Source organism: Ursus americanus, chromosome 36 (assembly GCF_024610735.1).
Source record: "Ursus americanus isolate L20-20 chromosome 36, mUrsAme1.1.p, whole genome shotgun sequence".
NCBI lineage: Eukaryota > Metazoa > Chordata > Mammalia > Carnivora > Ursidae > Ursus > Ursus americanus.
In genome coordinates, this window is record NC_142162.1 from 23,561,189 (window position 1) to 23,573,353 (window position 12,165).

The following is a 12,165-nucleotide window of genomic DNA, read 5'->3' on the forward strand; positions in this document are numbered from 1 at the left end:
AAAAAAAAAAAAAAAAGTTCACGCACAGGCTGAAAATGTACCATCATACACTGCTCTGAAGCAACTGAGCTTTGAAAGTTGGTTTTGCTTCTCAGACAGTATTTCTTCCCTTCAAAATGATATTCCTAATTCTCTAAACTCTTTCTATTTAAGAGGGAAAGGTCTGACAGTACGTGAAACAGGTAGGAAAATAAATTCAGTCATCTGGAAAGCAAGCAGTGGCCAGGAAGCAGCACCTGGGCTCTCGTCCCCGCTCTGTACTGACCAGCTTAAGATCATGGGCAAATCACACTTTCTCTGGACTCCACGTTCATCAGATATAAATGACGAGAAAAAAATCCTGCCCACTCCTGCGATGAGAGACAGAGGTGCAAGAGCACACGGGACTTGGCAACGTCAGGAGCTTTGAATCCTGGCTCTGCCTGGTTCCTGACTGAGACGGCCTTAGGGAGACCAGTTAACCTCTCTGAGCTTCAGTTTCATCATCTGCAGAATGATAATAATATCTAACCGAAAAGTCATCACACTACGTAGCCGGCATGCAACAAATCTTAGTGCCTAACAACTGTGAGGGAAATGCGTCCTTTGAAAAGAATAAGGACTAAATAGTGAAACGATTTCGCTATTATCAGCAATATTTGAATGGACAGAACAATAATCTCCCAAAGTTAAGATTATTTCCAGGTGATAAAAATGGGTGTTTCTTGACAGGAAGTTGGTCTTATATCTATAGCTAAACCTCCCACTTTTCTCCCACGGATCTCCTACTCCATGTCTGAAGTTGCTCCAACCAGAATCCTCCCACATTCTCACGCCTTACAGATGGTTGGTCGCCAAGAGGAGTCGCCATCTCTCTTCCTTAAACCTCTTAATCAAGGCCCTCCTCTCTTTCTCCCTCGCTCATCACTGCCCTGAACCAGTGGTTTTCAAAACCTGGGGTGCTTCAGACTCACCCACAGAGCCTGGGAAAATCTTCAAAGGTCTTGCCTCCACGCTGGACATTCCGACTCAATGGCGGACTGACAGCCTGAAGCGCGACTACTTGAAAATGTGAGACCTGTCACCTTAAGCTACTGCTCGGGCCCCTTCATTGACCTGGGCGCCACCAGTCTCCCCATGCACTGCAGCCTCCGCGGAGAAGCCGCGGAGCAAGGTGCAAAGTCCTCACCCGTTTCTGGGCTGCGCCCAGGCTAGCTCTTCAGTCTGTCTCCCACTGCTTGGGGCTCAGACCCAAAGGCACGGCAACGTCCACGCCTCCTGGGTCTCCACCTCTCCGTGGCTCTTTCCCCCGGCTCCTCGGGAACGCTCGACTCTTTTTCGAGCGCAAGTACATTTCCCCTGTGAAATGTTCCCTGACGTACTTAGGAAGGGCGGTTACTCTCTCGACCATGCCACGTGGTCCTTGTTGCATTTACCACACTGCTGCTCAGACAGGGATCGTGACTGATCCCACCCTGTATCCCCACACAAACTACGCACTCCCGAAGCCGTGTGGACACGGGTCCAGAGACTGACCCTGGAACAGCATGCCGTCTGAGCTGCTCAGTCCACTTTCATGTGGATTATTTTTCAACAAATAGAATACAGTACTATAAACATATTTTCTCTTCCTTATGATTACCTTTCCTCTACCTTAATTGATTGTAAGAATGCAGTTTATGATACATACAACGTTCGAAATATGTGTTAATCGACTCTGTGTTATTGGTAAGACTTCCAGTCAACAAGTCAACTGCTATTAGCAGTTAAGCTTACAGGAAGTCAAAAGTAACGCACAGATTTTCAACTGCACCGGTGGGGGTGGGGGGGGGGTGTCAGTGCCCCTCGCCCCCACATTGTTCAAAGGTCAACTGTAATTTGGTTCTCAGAACTCTGATCACATTAATGTGTCAATGAAATTTATATTGTATAAAATTCTAATGAGGAGACTATTAAAAGAGTATTTCAATTTCAAGAAGCAATTGTTTTACATTTTGTAGTCCCCAAAAGGGGACTCATTTCTGGTAGCTACAATCTCTAGAAGGACCCAGAGGGTGAATTATGATCAGGAATTTTTTTAAGAAGGAAACCTAATGTTAGGGAGCATTTGGAAAAGATGGTATGAAGGTCCCTCTGCAGCCTTAAGCATCCAGGACCTCATGAACTTTCACAAAGATATCCCTGCAATGAAGGAGGATGCACAGTACCTTAGTCTAGCTGAGTTGCCAAGACAGAAGACCACATACCAGGTGGCTTCTAAACCACAGAAACATAGTTCTGGGGGCTCAGGAATCCAAGATCAACACACTGGCTGACTTGGTGTCTGGAAAAAGGCTACTTCCTGGTTCCTACATGACCATCTTCTTTGCTGGGTCCCCACATGGCAGAAGGGACAAGGGAGCTCTCTGGGTCTTTTTTATAAAGGCACTAACCCCGTTCATGAGGGCCCTACCCTCATGACCTAATCACATCCCAAAGTCCTGACCTCCAAATATCATCACACTGGAGATTAGATTTCAACATATGAATTTTGAGGGGACACAAACATTCAGTCTATAAAATGTACGGAGATGAAAAACATCCAAACTGGATTTCACTTTTAAATGGAAATCTTTTTTTTTGAAAGGACAGCATCTTAATCATCTACAACCATGATTTTTTTTTAAATCTTTGAGTAGGCAAAGAAAAGACACAAAAAGAAAAACATTTCTAAACCAGACTTCATCAATATATTAAATTTTGCTTATTCGAAGCCACCATTATTAAGGCAATCCACAGACTGAGAGTAAAGTATTATAACATACAAACCTGTCAACAGACTTGTAGCCATAATATGTAAGGAACCTCACAATTCGATAATAAAATAAAGTATAATAAATACTAAAAAAAATCTAGCTTTAAGATGACTTGAAGAGATACTTCATAAAAGATATGTGAATGACAAACAAGCACACGAAGAAGTCCTCAACATCATTAAGTCATCAGGGAAATGTAAATTCAAATCACAATCAGATATCACTACACAGCCCCTAAAATGGCCTAGATGAAAAACGTTAACACCAAATGTTAGAGAGGTGTGGACCAAGAGGAATTCTCAGGTGTTCCTGGTGGAAGTGTACGATGGTACAACCACTTTGGAAAATTGTTTAGTAGTTCCTTGAAAAGTTCAATGTTGTCTATCCTATGACCCAGCAATTCCACTCCTATGACCCTATCCAAGAGAAATGGAAATATACGACTGACGCTTTGTGCACACATGGCCATAGCAGCTTTATGCAAACAGGCGAATGCCCATCAACACAAGAATGATAAACTGACAAACTATGGGGAACACCTGACACAAGCTAGGACAATGGGACTCTTCCTCCTTGACCTCTGTCTTGCGGTTAGGTTTAATCAGTGCGGTGAGACTGGAGGGCAGGAGAGAGAGAGCCTGCAGGACTTTCCCCTGCTCCTCCCTGCTTTGGCATGATGGTTTGGGCAGCAATATATCCCATCAGGTGCCCTTCAGGAGAGTTTTCTTAGATTCAACTGAATATTCATGCTCAAAGACAGAGGCCACACGTGGAGAGAAGTGTATTCAGAAGAACACAGGACAGGACACACAGCAGGACTATGTCAGGAATCCCTCCTCAATGGGAGTTTCGTCTACAGTCCATGCCACGGCAGTTCAGGTGCAAGGGGCAAGGAAGCTACCCTGGCTTAAAAGCTTCCTATCTCAAAAGAACATCATCTCTGGAAATGACGCCACAGGCACACCCCACAGGGTCCTGGCAAGGGACATGCCGGTCTCAACAATCACTGCACTTAGAGAGACCCAAGGTACGGCTTCCCCACCAGGCCTTCATAATTCCCCCAAACCTCGGGCCATTTTTATCACACGCTTTTCTAACATTGTTAACATTCCAACTTTCATCAGACTGCCAGGGCAACAGTGAAGAAGTTAACTACAACTCAAATCCTCATGCTGAAGGGGAAAGATTGGTAAATCCTTTGCCCACGGTTTCTATGATTACAATTTTGGATGGCTGGTTGTTTTCCCACAGCTCTAGCTCTTCCTGAGTGAGCTCCAATACACTTTTTCTTCCTCCTACTCACTGTTGTTAGTCCCAAGGTGTCCCAACGTCCCTTATTGGCTCCTTTAAATCTATAAATAGTTCCTTCGTTTACTTATCTTCAGAACCCAAGCTGGATATTTTCTCTTTCTTGCCCAAAACGCTAACTGGTATAGTGTGTGTGTGTGTGTGTGTGTGTGTGTGTGTGTGTGTGTGTGTGTGTATTTGTAGAGAAGTAGACTGGGAGGAAATTCAACTTGATGGTCAAAATCTTGATTCTTTCATCTTATTTTTCTTAGATGTTTTTGTACTTCCTAAATTTTCTATAATACCCATGTACTAATTTCATAAGCAGAAGTCATATTTTATTTTTAAGAAAACAGAACTATTATTCTACCAAGGCTATTTCTGTTCTGCTCTGACAATGTGACTCTCTGTACCCAAAGGTATTGGCCCAACGGTTATATTTTAGCCCCAGTTCTACTGGTGTAATAACCAGTTATATACTTTTAAGCAAGTCACTTTCTCTTTCTGGGTCTCAATTTCTTCCAAAAGAACTTTCTTCCAACTCTCATAGCTTATGAGTCTGTAATTCTCTACAGTTGGGCCCAAGAATACATAACATCCTTCCTCAGTTGTGGTCTGATAGCATAACCATATAGTTCAAATAGTTGAAGGAGAGCATGCAATGAAAGAGAGGCCAAGAGAGTGCAAAAAAAAAAAAAAGGTAATCATTGATTCTGGCAGAACTTTCCCCCTGGCATATTCAAGAAGTTCTGTGGTAGCAGGAGAGGGTCTACTGTCACATCAGAATGCCAACCACTATTATCTGTTTTCATGATCCTCAGGAAATATCTTGATTTCCTATGGTAGAAATGTTGGAGCAGATTCTCTGACCAGCCATATGGTTTCTGTGTTTCTGAGGCATACAGGAATGCTTTTATTCAGTAAAAGTAAAATTCAGTTCAGTAAAAGCTCTCTGTGATATGCATGGAAAACCCAAGGAGCCACAAGAAGAGAACTGTCCCTGAGGTCAATAGATATTTGTTGATTTGACCAATTGACTGCCAAGGGATTCTAAGTTCAACCTTAGAAAAATATCTGTGGTGTTGACGGAGCCAACAGGGGTCTTTGAAGCTAACTAAACAGGAAAATACAAACCTGCCTACATAAAGCCAGCTTGCCCTGTGTTTTCAAACAAAAGCTATACTTTTCCAAAGGCCATTGTTATTTTCCGTCATCAGATGGGTCATTTGCCTGGCAGTACAAGAAGGAGGGAAAAAAATCTTGCTGTCAAATCGTTCTTACCATTTTAGAATATTGCCCAGAAACAAAAGAAACCTTGACTACACAGGAGACTTAACATAAAAAAATAAAGAAATACAAATATAAACTTTCAAGTAACCCTTTAAACTTTAAAATATAAAGTAAAGTAAAGGCAAGAATTCACCAGATTTATGTGGGAATGTTTGACAGGTTCACAACAACCTTCAAAGTACCTTCTTGTTTATTCCTCAATCCAAAAATCCATGCTCTTACAGCATACATCTATAGTTTTTGGAAATGAGCCAATGGTCAATAAGATTTCTGTGCTTGTGACTACCATACATAAAAAAAATTCCCAGATTCCTGCCCTCAACCAGTGTATTGGGTAATCTGACGTCAAGTAGACTACTCAGCCATCATCGGGACTCTGCAAACCCCTGGACTCAACAATGAAACATCTTTCAGGATTACATGTCAAACAACATTTTCTATTTCCTCAACTTTAGCTCATGTTGAAACAGGAAGAGACCAAAAAAACCAGTTTATTTTTGCTGTCAGCAACAGTATGCTCTTGGTAAGAAAAAAGATGAATACAACTACAATTTTCATCAATCAAATGTGTGTTAATCTTTTGTTGGTCTTACCAAAATGTGTACAACTGAACCAACATTTTAAGAACAAAAAAATAAATAAATCAAATTAAGGGAGACCTTTATGTTCAGTTAAACAAGCTGGTTTAAGAACAAAGAAATGTCTCTTGTCAATGACGACAATTTGAAGACCTTCTCCCAACCAGAGAAAAAAAAAAATCTAACCGTAGAACTGGAATTCTAGATTTAGTAAGACTGATTGCATGAGACATGAATAAATTATACTTCTTTATAAGAGCCAAACTGAATAGAATTCATTATTGAATCCAGTTGCTAAGGACTTAAGAAACTAAATACCCACATAACTCCTATATCTTAGAAATTTCTGGAGAAAGCTGGAATCAAAGACAGCTACAAATAAGAAATATGGCAACTAAATTATAGAACAGCACTCAGTTTTATGGTGGGACTTAGTATGAGCAAAGAACTGAGTTGTTGGAGGGCTAGGGGATGGATATGGAAAGGTACGCACAGCTAAACCACAGGTCTTAAGAAAAAAATTGCTTCAATTAGTTCTCTTTTGCTAAGATGAAATGAAAATAAAAACCAGATGTAAAAACGGCACCCATGTGATATTATTCACATTACAGCAATAGTAGTAATATGCCATTCCTCCTTCTGACTGTGACCACATGCTTTGTTTTACACTAAGGAAATCAGATACGTAAAAGCCAAATTCTACTTTTAAAATACTGCCATAAACTTAAGAGCCAGGCCAGGGTATCCTCTGAGAATATCCTCATCAGCAAGCTCAAAAGGAAAAGAAGATTTCTTAACTGCTCCTTTCACAACAACTTCCTTCATCCGTGAGTCACATTTCTGGAGCCCCTCAAATTGTTCTGACTCGAGTACGTTTATCATCGTAGGCTCCCGTGCATACCAGTTTAGCCCCTTATAGCTGCCATAGTAAGAAAGAAAGTTTGCACGGCTCAGCTTGCTTGGGAAACGTTTTCTCGATCGAAATAAAAACAAAAACAGGGGCGCCTGGGTGGCGCAGTCGTTAAGCGGCTGCCTTTGGCTCAGGGCGTGATCCTGGCATTTCAGGATCGAGCCCCACATCAGGATCCTCCACTGGGAGCCTGCTTCCTCCTCTCCCACTCCCCCTGCTTGTGTTCCCTCTCTCGCTGGCTATCTCTAATAAATAAATAAATAAATAAATAAATCTTTAAAAAAACAAAAAAAAAAACACAAAAACAAATCTGCAAAGGAATTTTTTCAATATCATGCCTTCAGCAAATGACCTTTCCTTTCTCTGTGCCCCTCCCCACACTTTCTCTACTCTTCGTAAGATCGGTTGGCATAGCACGGTACTTCTTTCACTGTATGGTCACTCCACGACTGTCCTCCAGGTTGCTACAAGCTGCTTGAAGGCCGGAGATGCAGCCACATGCCAATCTGGACACTCGACGCCAGCCACCACGGCATCTGTAACGAAACAAGCGGGCATTCGGCGATGCTTTGACGGCCGGCGCCGGGGCTGGTAAGTGACCCAAACGCGTGCAGGAGGCCTGGGGGCCTGCAGTGCGTACGGAGTCGTGAGCGCCGTGGCAACCGGGAGACTCTGTGCTCCACAGAAAGCAGCGGTTGCTATTCGGAGCAGCCTGTAGTGTGCCAAGCAAAGCTTCAGGTCCAAGGTTGCCAGAGTCTCTACTTTCTCGAGAAAAACTAGAAAGGCAGACATTTATACGAAGTCACCCAATTCTGAAATGTTGGCTCAAATAAACAACCGTAGACCCTCTGCGCGCTACAGGAAACCTGTGCGTGAGTCAAATTTGCCCTGCAGGCCACCAGTTCTCAAGCTGGTGCCGTATACGGGCGGTCTTCTCTGGGCCTCTGGCCCCTTCTGCCTCATTCCCTAGTCCCTCGTCACCCTCCTGTCCCTCACTGTGGAACTGGACTTTTTTGATATTCCTTCCAGATGCACTTTCTCCGTCTCCCCGCACCACGGCACTCGGCTTCTATAGCTTTCTATTGTGCTCACCTATGCTGCCTTGTACCACAGTTATCTGTGTGCATATAAGGGAAGGTTAAGTCACTTATTATTATTACAACAACATCGTTGGTTGAGTTTTGTGTCAGACACGGGGCTGAGCACTTTACACCAATCAACTCACCCACCCTTTACAAGAGTCCTAAAGAATATTATTATTACTACTGTACAGACAAGGAAACTCGGGGTCTCGGTGCTTCTAATTAATGCCAAGGCCTCAGAGCTAGTAAATGGGGGAGCCAGAGGTCGAAGTGAGGCTTTTTGACGCCACGGTTCTACATTCGCCTGCCTTGTCTGTCAGTGCCCTACAGTTCCTACACAGCGAGCTCTCGATTAAGATTGCGGAATCAATTGCTGAAAAACAGAAATTCATGTTCCATTTAAAAGACATTCTTTCATAAGGAGCATGGAGGAAAAACTACTGATGAGTTAATGGTTTGCAGAAGGGTTAAAAATAAAAATAATGTGAATAGGCACTATGAATATTTGTGGTTCAGCAACAGATTGGAGTCCATTCATCAACTGCACAGATACACAAGGTTTAACCAACATACTTTTCAGTATATTTATCCAAAAAGGGTTCCAATCCAAAAATAATATCTGCAAAATAACTTGCCATGTTAGCATTTCTGGCTTGAAAATTCACTGTGCAGTGCTGGTTTTAGTTAGAAATGAGGAAATGCCAAGAGGAAATTGAACAAAAGCTCAAAAGATATTTTTTTATTTTTGCATGCAAGAACCATCAATTATTTCTTTTCATCAACTATGATGTTACATTTCTGTTTCTCCATCCATTGGGAGTCCCAAAATGCAGTTTTCTCTTTTCTCTCTAACCATATGTTGTTTCATATAAAACCATATAATCTCAGTATGTGAAAATTAAGTGATATACTGGTTTTCTCTTTTAGTATTTTTAAAATATTTTTCTGAACTATAAATGTGAACTCTAAAAATGTGATTTAAATGACGATGACAGAATCTTACTGTAGTCACTTTATTTAAGCCCTAATGGCTAAACAAATCTCTAAATTCTCAGTCTCTCCTCAAAGAATAACATTTGACCACCATGAAAAAGCTATTTTTTATCTTTAAGATCATTACTCAGCTTTGAGATCTCAACTCCCCTTAAAATCCAAAAATAGTAACGACAACAAAAGAAGCTGTAACGCAAAAAGAACAAAGAGTATCCCTGAACAATTTTACTTCCCCATCTTGGATTCTTGCTTTTGGGAAACAACACCCAGTAACATAAATAAATGAGTGGCGTAACTGGTGTCAAAGTCCTGGGGTACATTTGGGTGGGGCCAGAGACTCCAATTCTCTGTTTTCCAAGAACTTTTATCCCAATCCAGCAATGAGTGGTTTCCACTACCACCCCGCTTGCTGTGTAAAGGGCTCAGAAGCAGCTGTGCCTGGCCCTTGCGAACATAACCTAAGGAAGCCGACATGGCTCCATAAAGGTTTTTGCCAGTGACCAAACTTTCTTTGGAACATCTTAACCCTCCTCTTTTCCCTTGAAGCAGTTTCAACTGGCCCAAAGCCAGATCCCCCAGTCTTCAATTGATGGCTTAGAGACTCACGATAAAGCAGAATGATTACCTATAGGATAGTTATTTTTAAATCTTTTTTAGGACCAAAAAAAAAAAAAATCACATGCATCTAAGATGCACAGAAAATGATCTGGTGAAATGTCTACAAAACTGGTAGAGGCAGAACGACAAAAGATGAGCCGCTTTCTCTTTGGGTGAAAACTGCTACCCGACTCCAAGCTCGATCCCATGAAGCACTAAGGGGTGAACAACAGAATCTCACTTTTACAAAGCTGCTGTTACTCGTCTGTTTTTCTACACAGAAAATTGTAAAAGAATATTTGAGAGAGCTAGCAAGAGAGGAAACACATTCATTTCAAAATCCTCACAGGACAGAAGTCCTAAGTGTTAGGAGCTTTACTGCTTGATGTGAAATTAAAAGAAGAATCTGGCAATGTAAGGGACAAGCAGCTGCCATTGCTGACACCTAGAACCAGAGGAATTAAGAGTTAAAATAAAGCGCTTAAAGGACAAATGTGCGCGTTATCAATTTTCTTCCCTAGCCTGTTTCCTGATCATGATCAAGAATTAGCTTAAATCATAAAGACATAATAACATTAAAATAATATTTCCTAAGTGACCCCTCCCAGCAAATTACCAACTGAAAGAAAAACGAAGAAGAAGTGAAGTCACCAAAGAAAAACACACACAATACGCACACTTTACTATTACTATCGCTGCATGTGTCGTCATGGAAGAAACGTGTGGGATTGTCAGACTCTGTGAACCAGCTTTAGCACGCAACCCTGACCAGTCTGTGTGCTCTTAACTTAACTCTACCTGATCACTCCGGGTGTCAAGTCCTGGAGAAAAGCCGGAAGTTGTTGGTGAGGCTGCAGAAAGTTTTTGGAGCTTTGAGTCAATTTCGGCAAGCTGCTGGTGCTGGGTGACTGCAAGGGTATATCCTTCTCCCGGGACCAGCCAGCCAGACTGATCGCCCTAAGAGGAAACAAGGATCACTGGGTCATTCCCATGCTATGTTTTTTCCAAAATATACCTTTCAGATTGTTACATCAATGCTCAAATCACACACACACACACACCCAAAACAATACCGAAAAAATCCACAAAATTAACATTGGGATAGTGAAAGAAAAAAATTAAATAGTTTATGGTTTCATTATCTGCCAAATCTGTATAAAGTATATCCTACATTTTGTGGGGGTTTTCCCCTGTGGAATAAATCTCTGGGCCTCACAGTCTGGTTCCTACAACACTCACATTTCTCCATTTTGAAAAAGTGGTTTGTGATACATTGAATAGGAAGAAATCATGTTTACCCTATAAGGACATGGTATTTCCAAGATTTGTCCCTGAAAGGTAACAGAGGGCCTATAAATGCAATTGTTTGGGTTTCGTGAGTTTAATTGCTCATCTAACTCCTTATTCAACTAACACTTGTTTCATAATGGGTTTAAAACCCATTCATAACATTCATTCAAAAATCCTGTACTGAGCACCCACAGTGCCCATTCAGTGTGAATCTCACAAGCTCTGCCCTCAAAGAGTTCTCAGTCTTTTGGCAGCAAAGATTTTAACAAGGTATGAAGAGTGCTGGGGAGCCCAAGGTGCCATGGAGACCAGGAGGGGTCAACTAACCTTTGTGGACAGGAAGGAGCAGAGAGACAAAGTGGTTGGAGAAGGCTTCCTGAGGAAATCATCAATCTTCGTCACATCTTAATCAAGGAAATATGATTGGCTACACATTTTAAAACCAGAGCTGGTGGGGTACCTGGGTGGCTCAGTTGGTTAATCATTCAACTCTTGATTTCAGCTCAGGTCATGGTCTCAGGGTCATGGGATCAAATCCCATGTTGGGCTCTGTGCTCAGCACAGAGTCGGCTTGTCCCTCTTCCCTCTACTCTTCCCCCTGCACACACTCGTACACTCTCTCTCACTCTCTCTCTCTCACTCTCTATCTCTAAAATAAATAAATAAAATCTATAAAACTGGAGCTAGTGAGGGCAAGACTGGAAGCAGAAAACCCAGTTAAGCAAAAGCCCAGGCACCTGGGCGGCTCAGTCAGTTGGGCAGCCGACTTTTGATTTGGGCTCAGGTCATGGTCTCAGGGTCCTGGGATGCAGCTCCGTGTTGGGGAGTCTGCTTGAAGAGTCTCTCTTTCTTTCCCTCTGCTCCTTCCCCGACTCACATGCATATGCATTCTTTCTCTCTTAAATACATACATAAATCTTTTTTTTTTTTTAAAAAGCAGCTAAAGCCATAACCTAGAACTAAAGTGATGAGCACCCGAACTAAGCAATATTTCCTGGGAATACAGAACACAGGACAGATTCCAGAGATATTTAGGAAGTAAAATTTATAGAATCCGGAGATAATTTGATGGAAGAATGAAAGGAGGAGTAAGGATGAAAGATAAAAACCAAAATGCGGATTTTGAGAACTAGGGGTAGAGCGGTCATACTGACCAAGGGACGGAATACAGAAGACAGAATAGGTTCAAGGAGGAAAATGACAAATTCTGTTTGGGACATTTTGATATTCACAGATGTCCCTAGGATGTCCACAGCTTCTGTTAGGTAGTTAAATATATTTGTCTGAAGTTCAAGATAGAGACCTAGATTGGAAATAAGTATTTTGGACACACCCACATATCTATAGGGCTCAAACCCTTGAAC

At 41.9% G+C, this 12,165-nt stretch overlaps 1 protein-coding gene across 4 annotated transcripts in view; it reads right to left on the minus strand.

The window, feature by feature from the left end:
- The window catches only part of FSIP1 (fibrous sheath interacting protein 1), a 181,695-nt gene that overhangs the window by 117,583 nt on the left and 51,947 nt on the right, over positions 1-12,165 (minus strand). For all 4 annotated transcript variants that reach the window (XM_087859175.1, XM_045816132.2, XM_087859176.1 and 1 more), the window contains one exon: positions 10,310-10,468. In XM_087859175.1, coding sequence (XP_087715301.1) covers positions 10,310-10,468 — 159 coding nt within the window. The remainder of the gene's footprint in view (positions 1-10,309; positions 10,469-12,165) is intronic.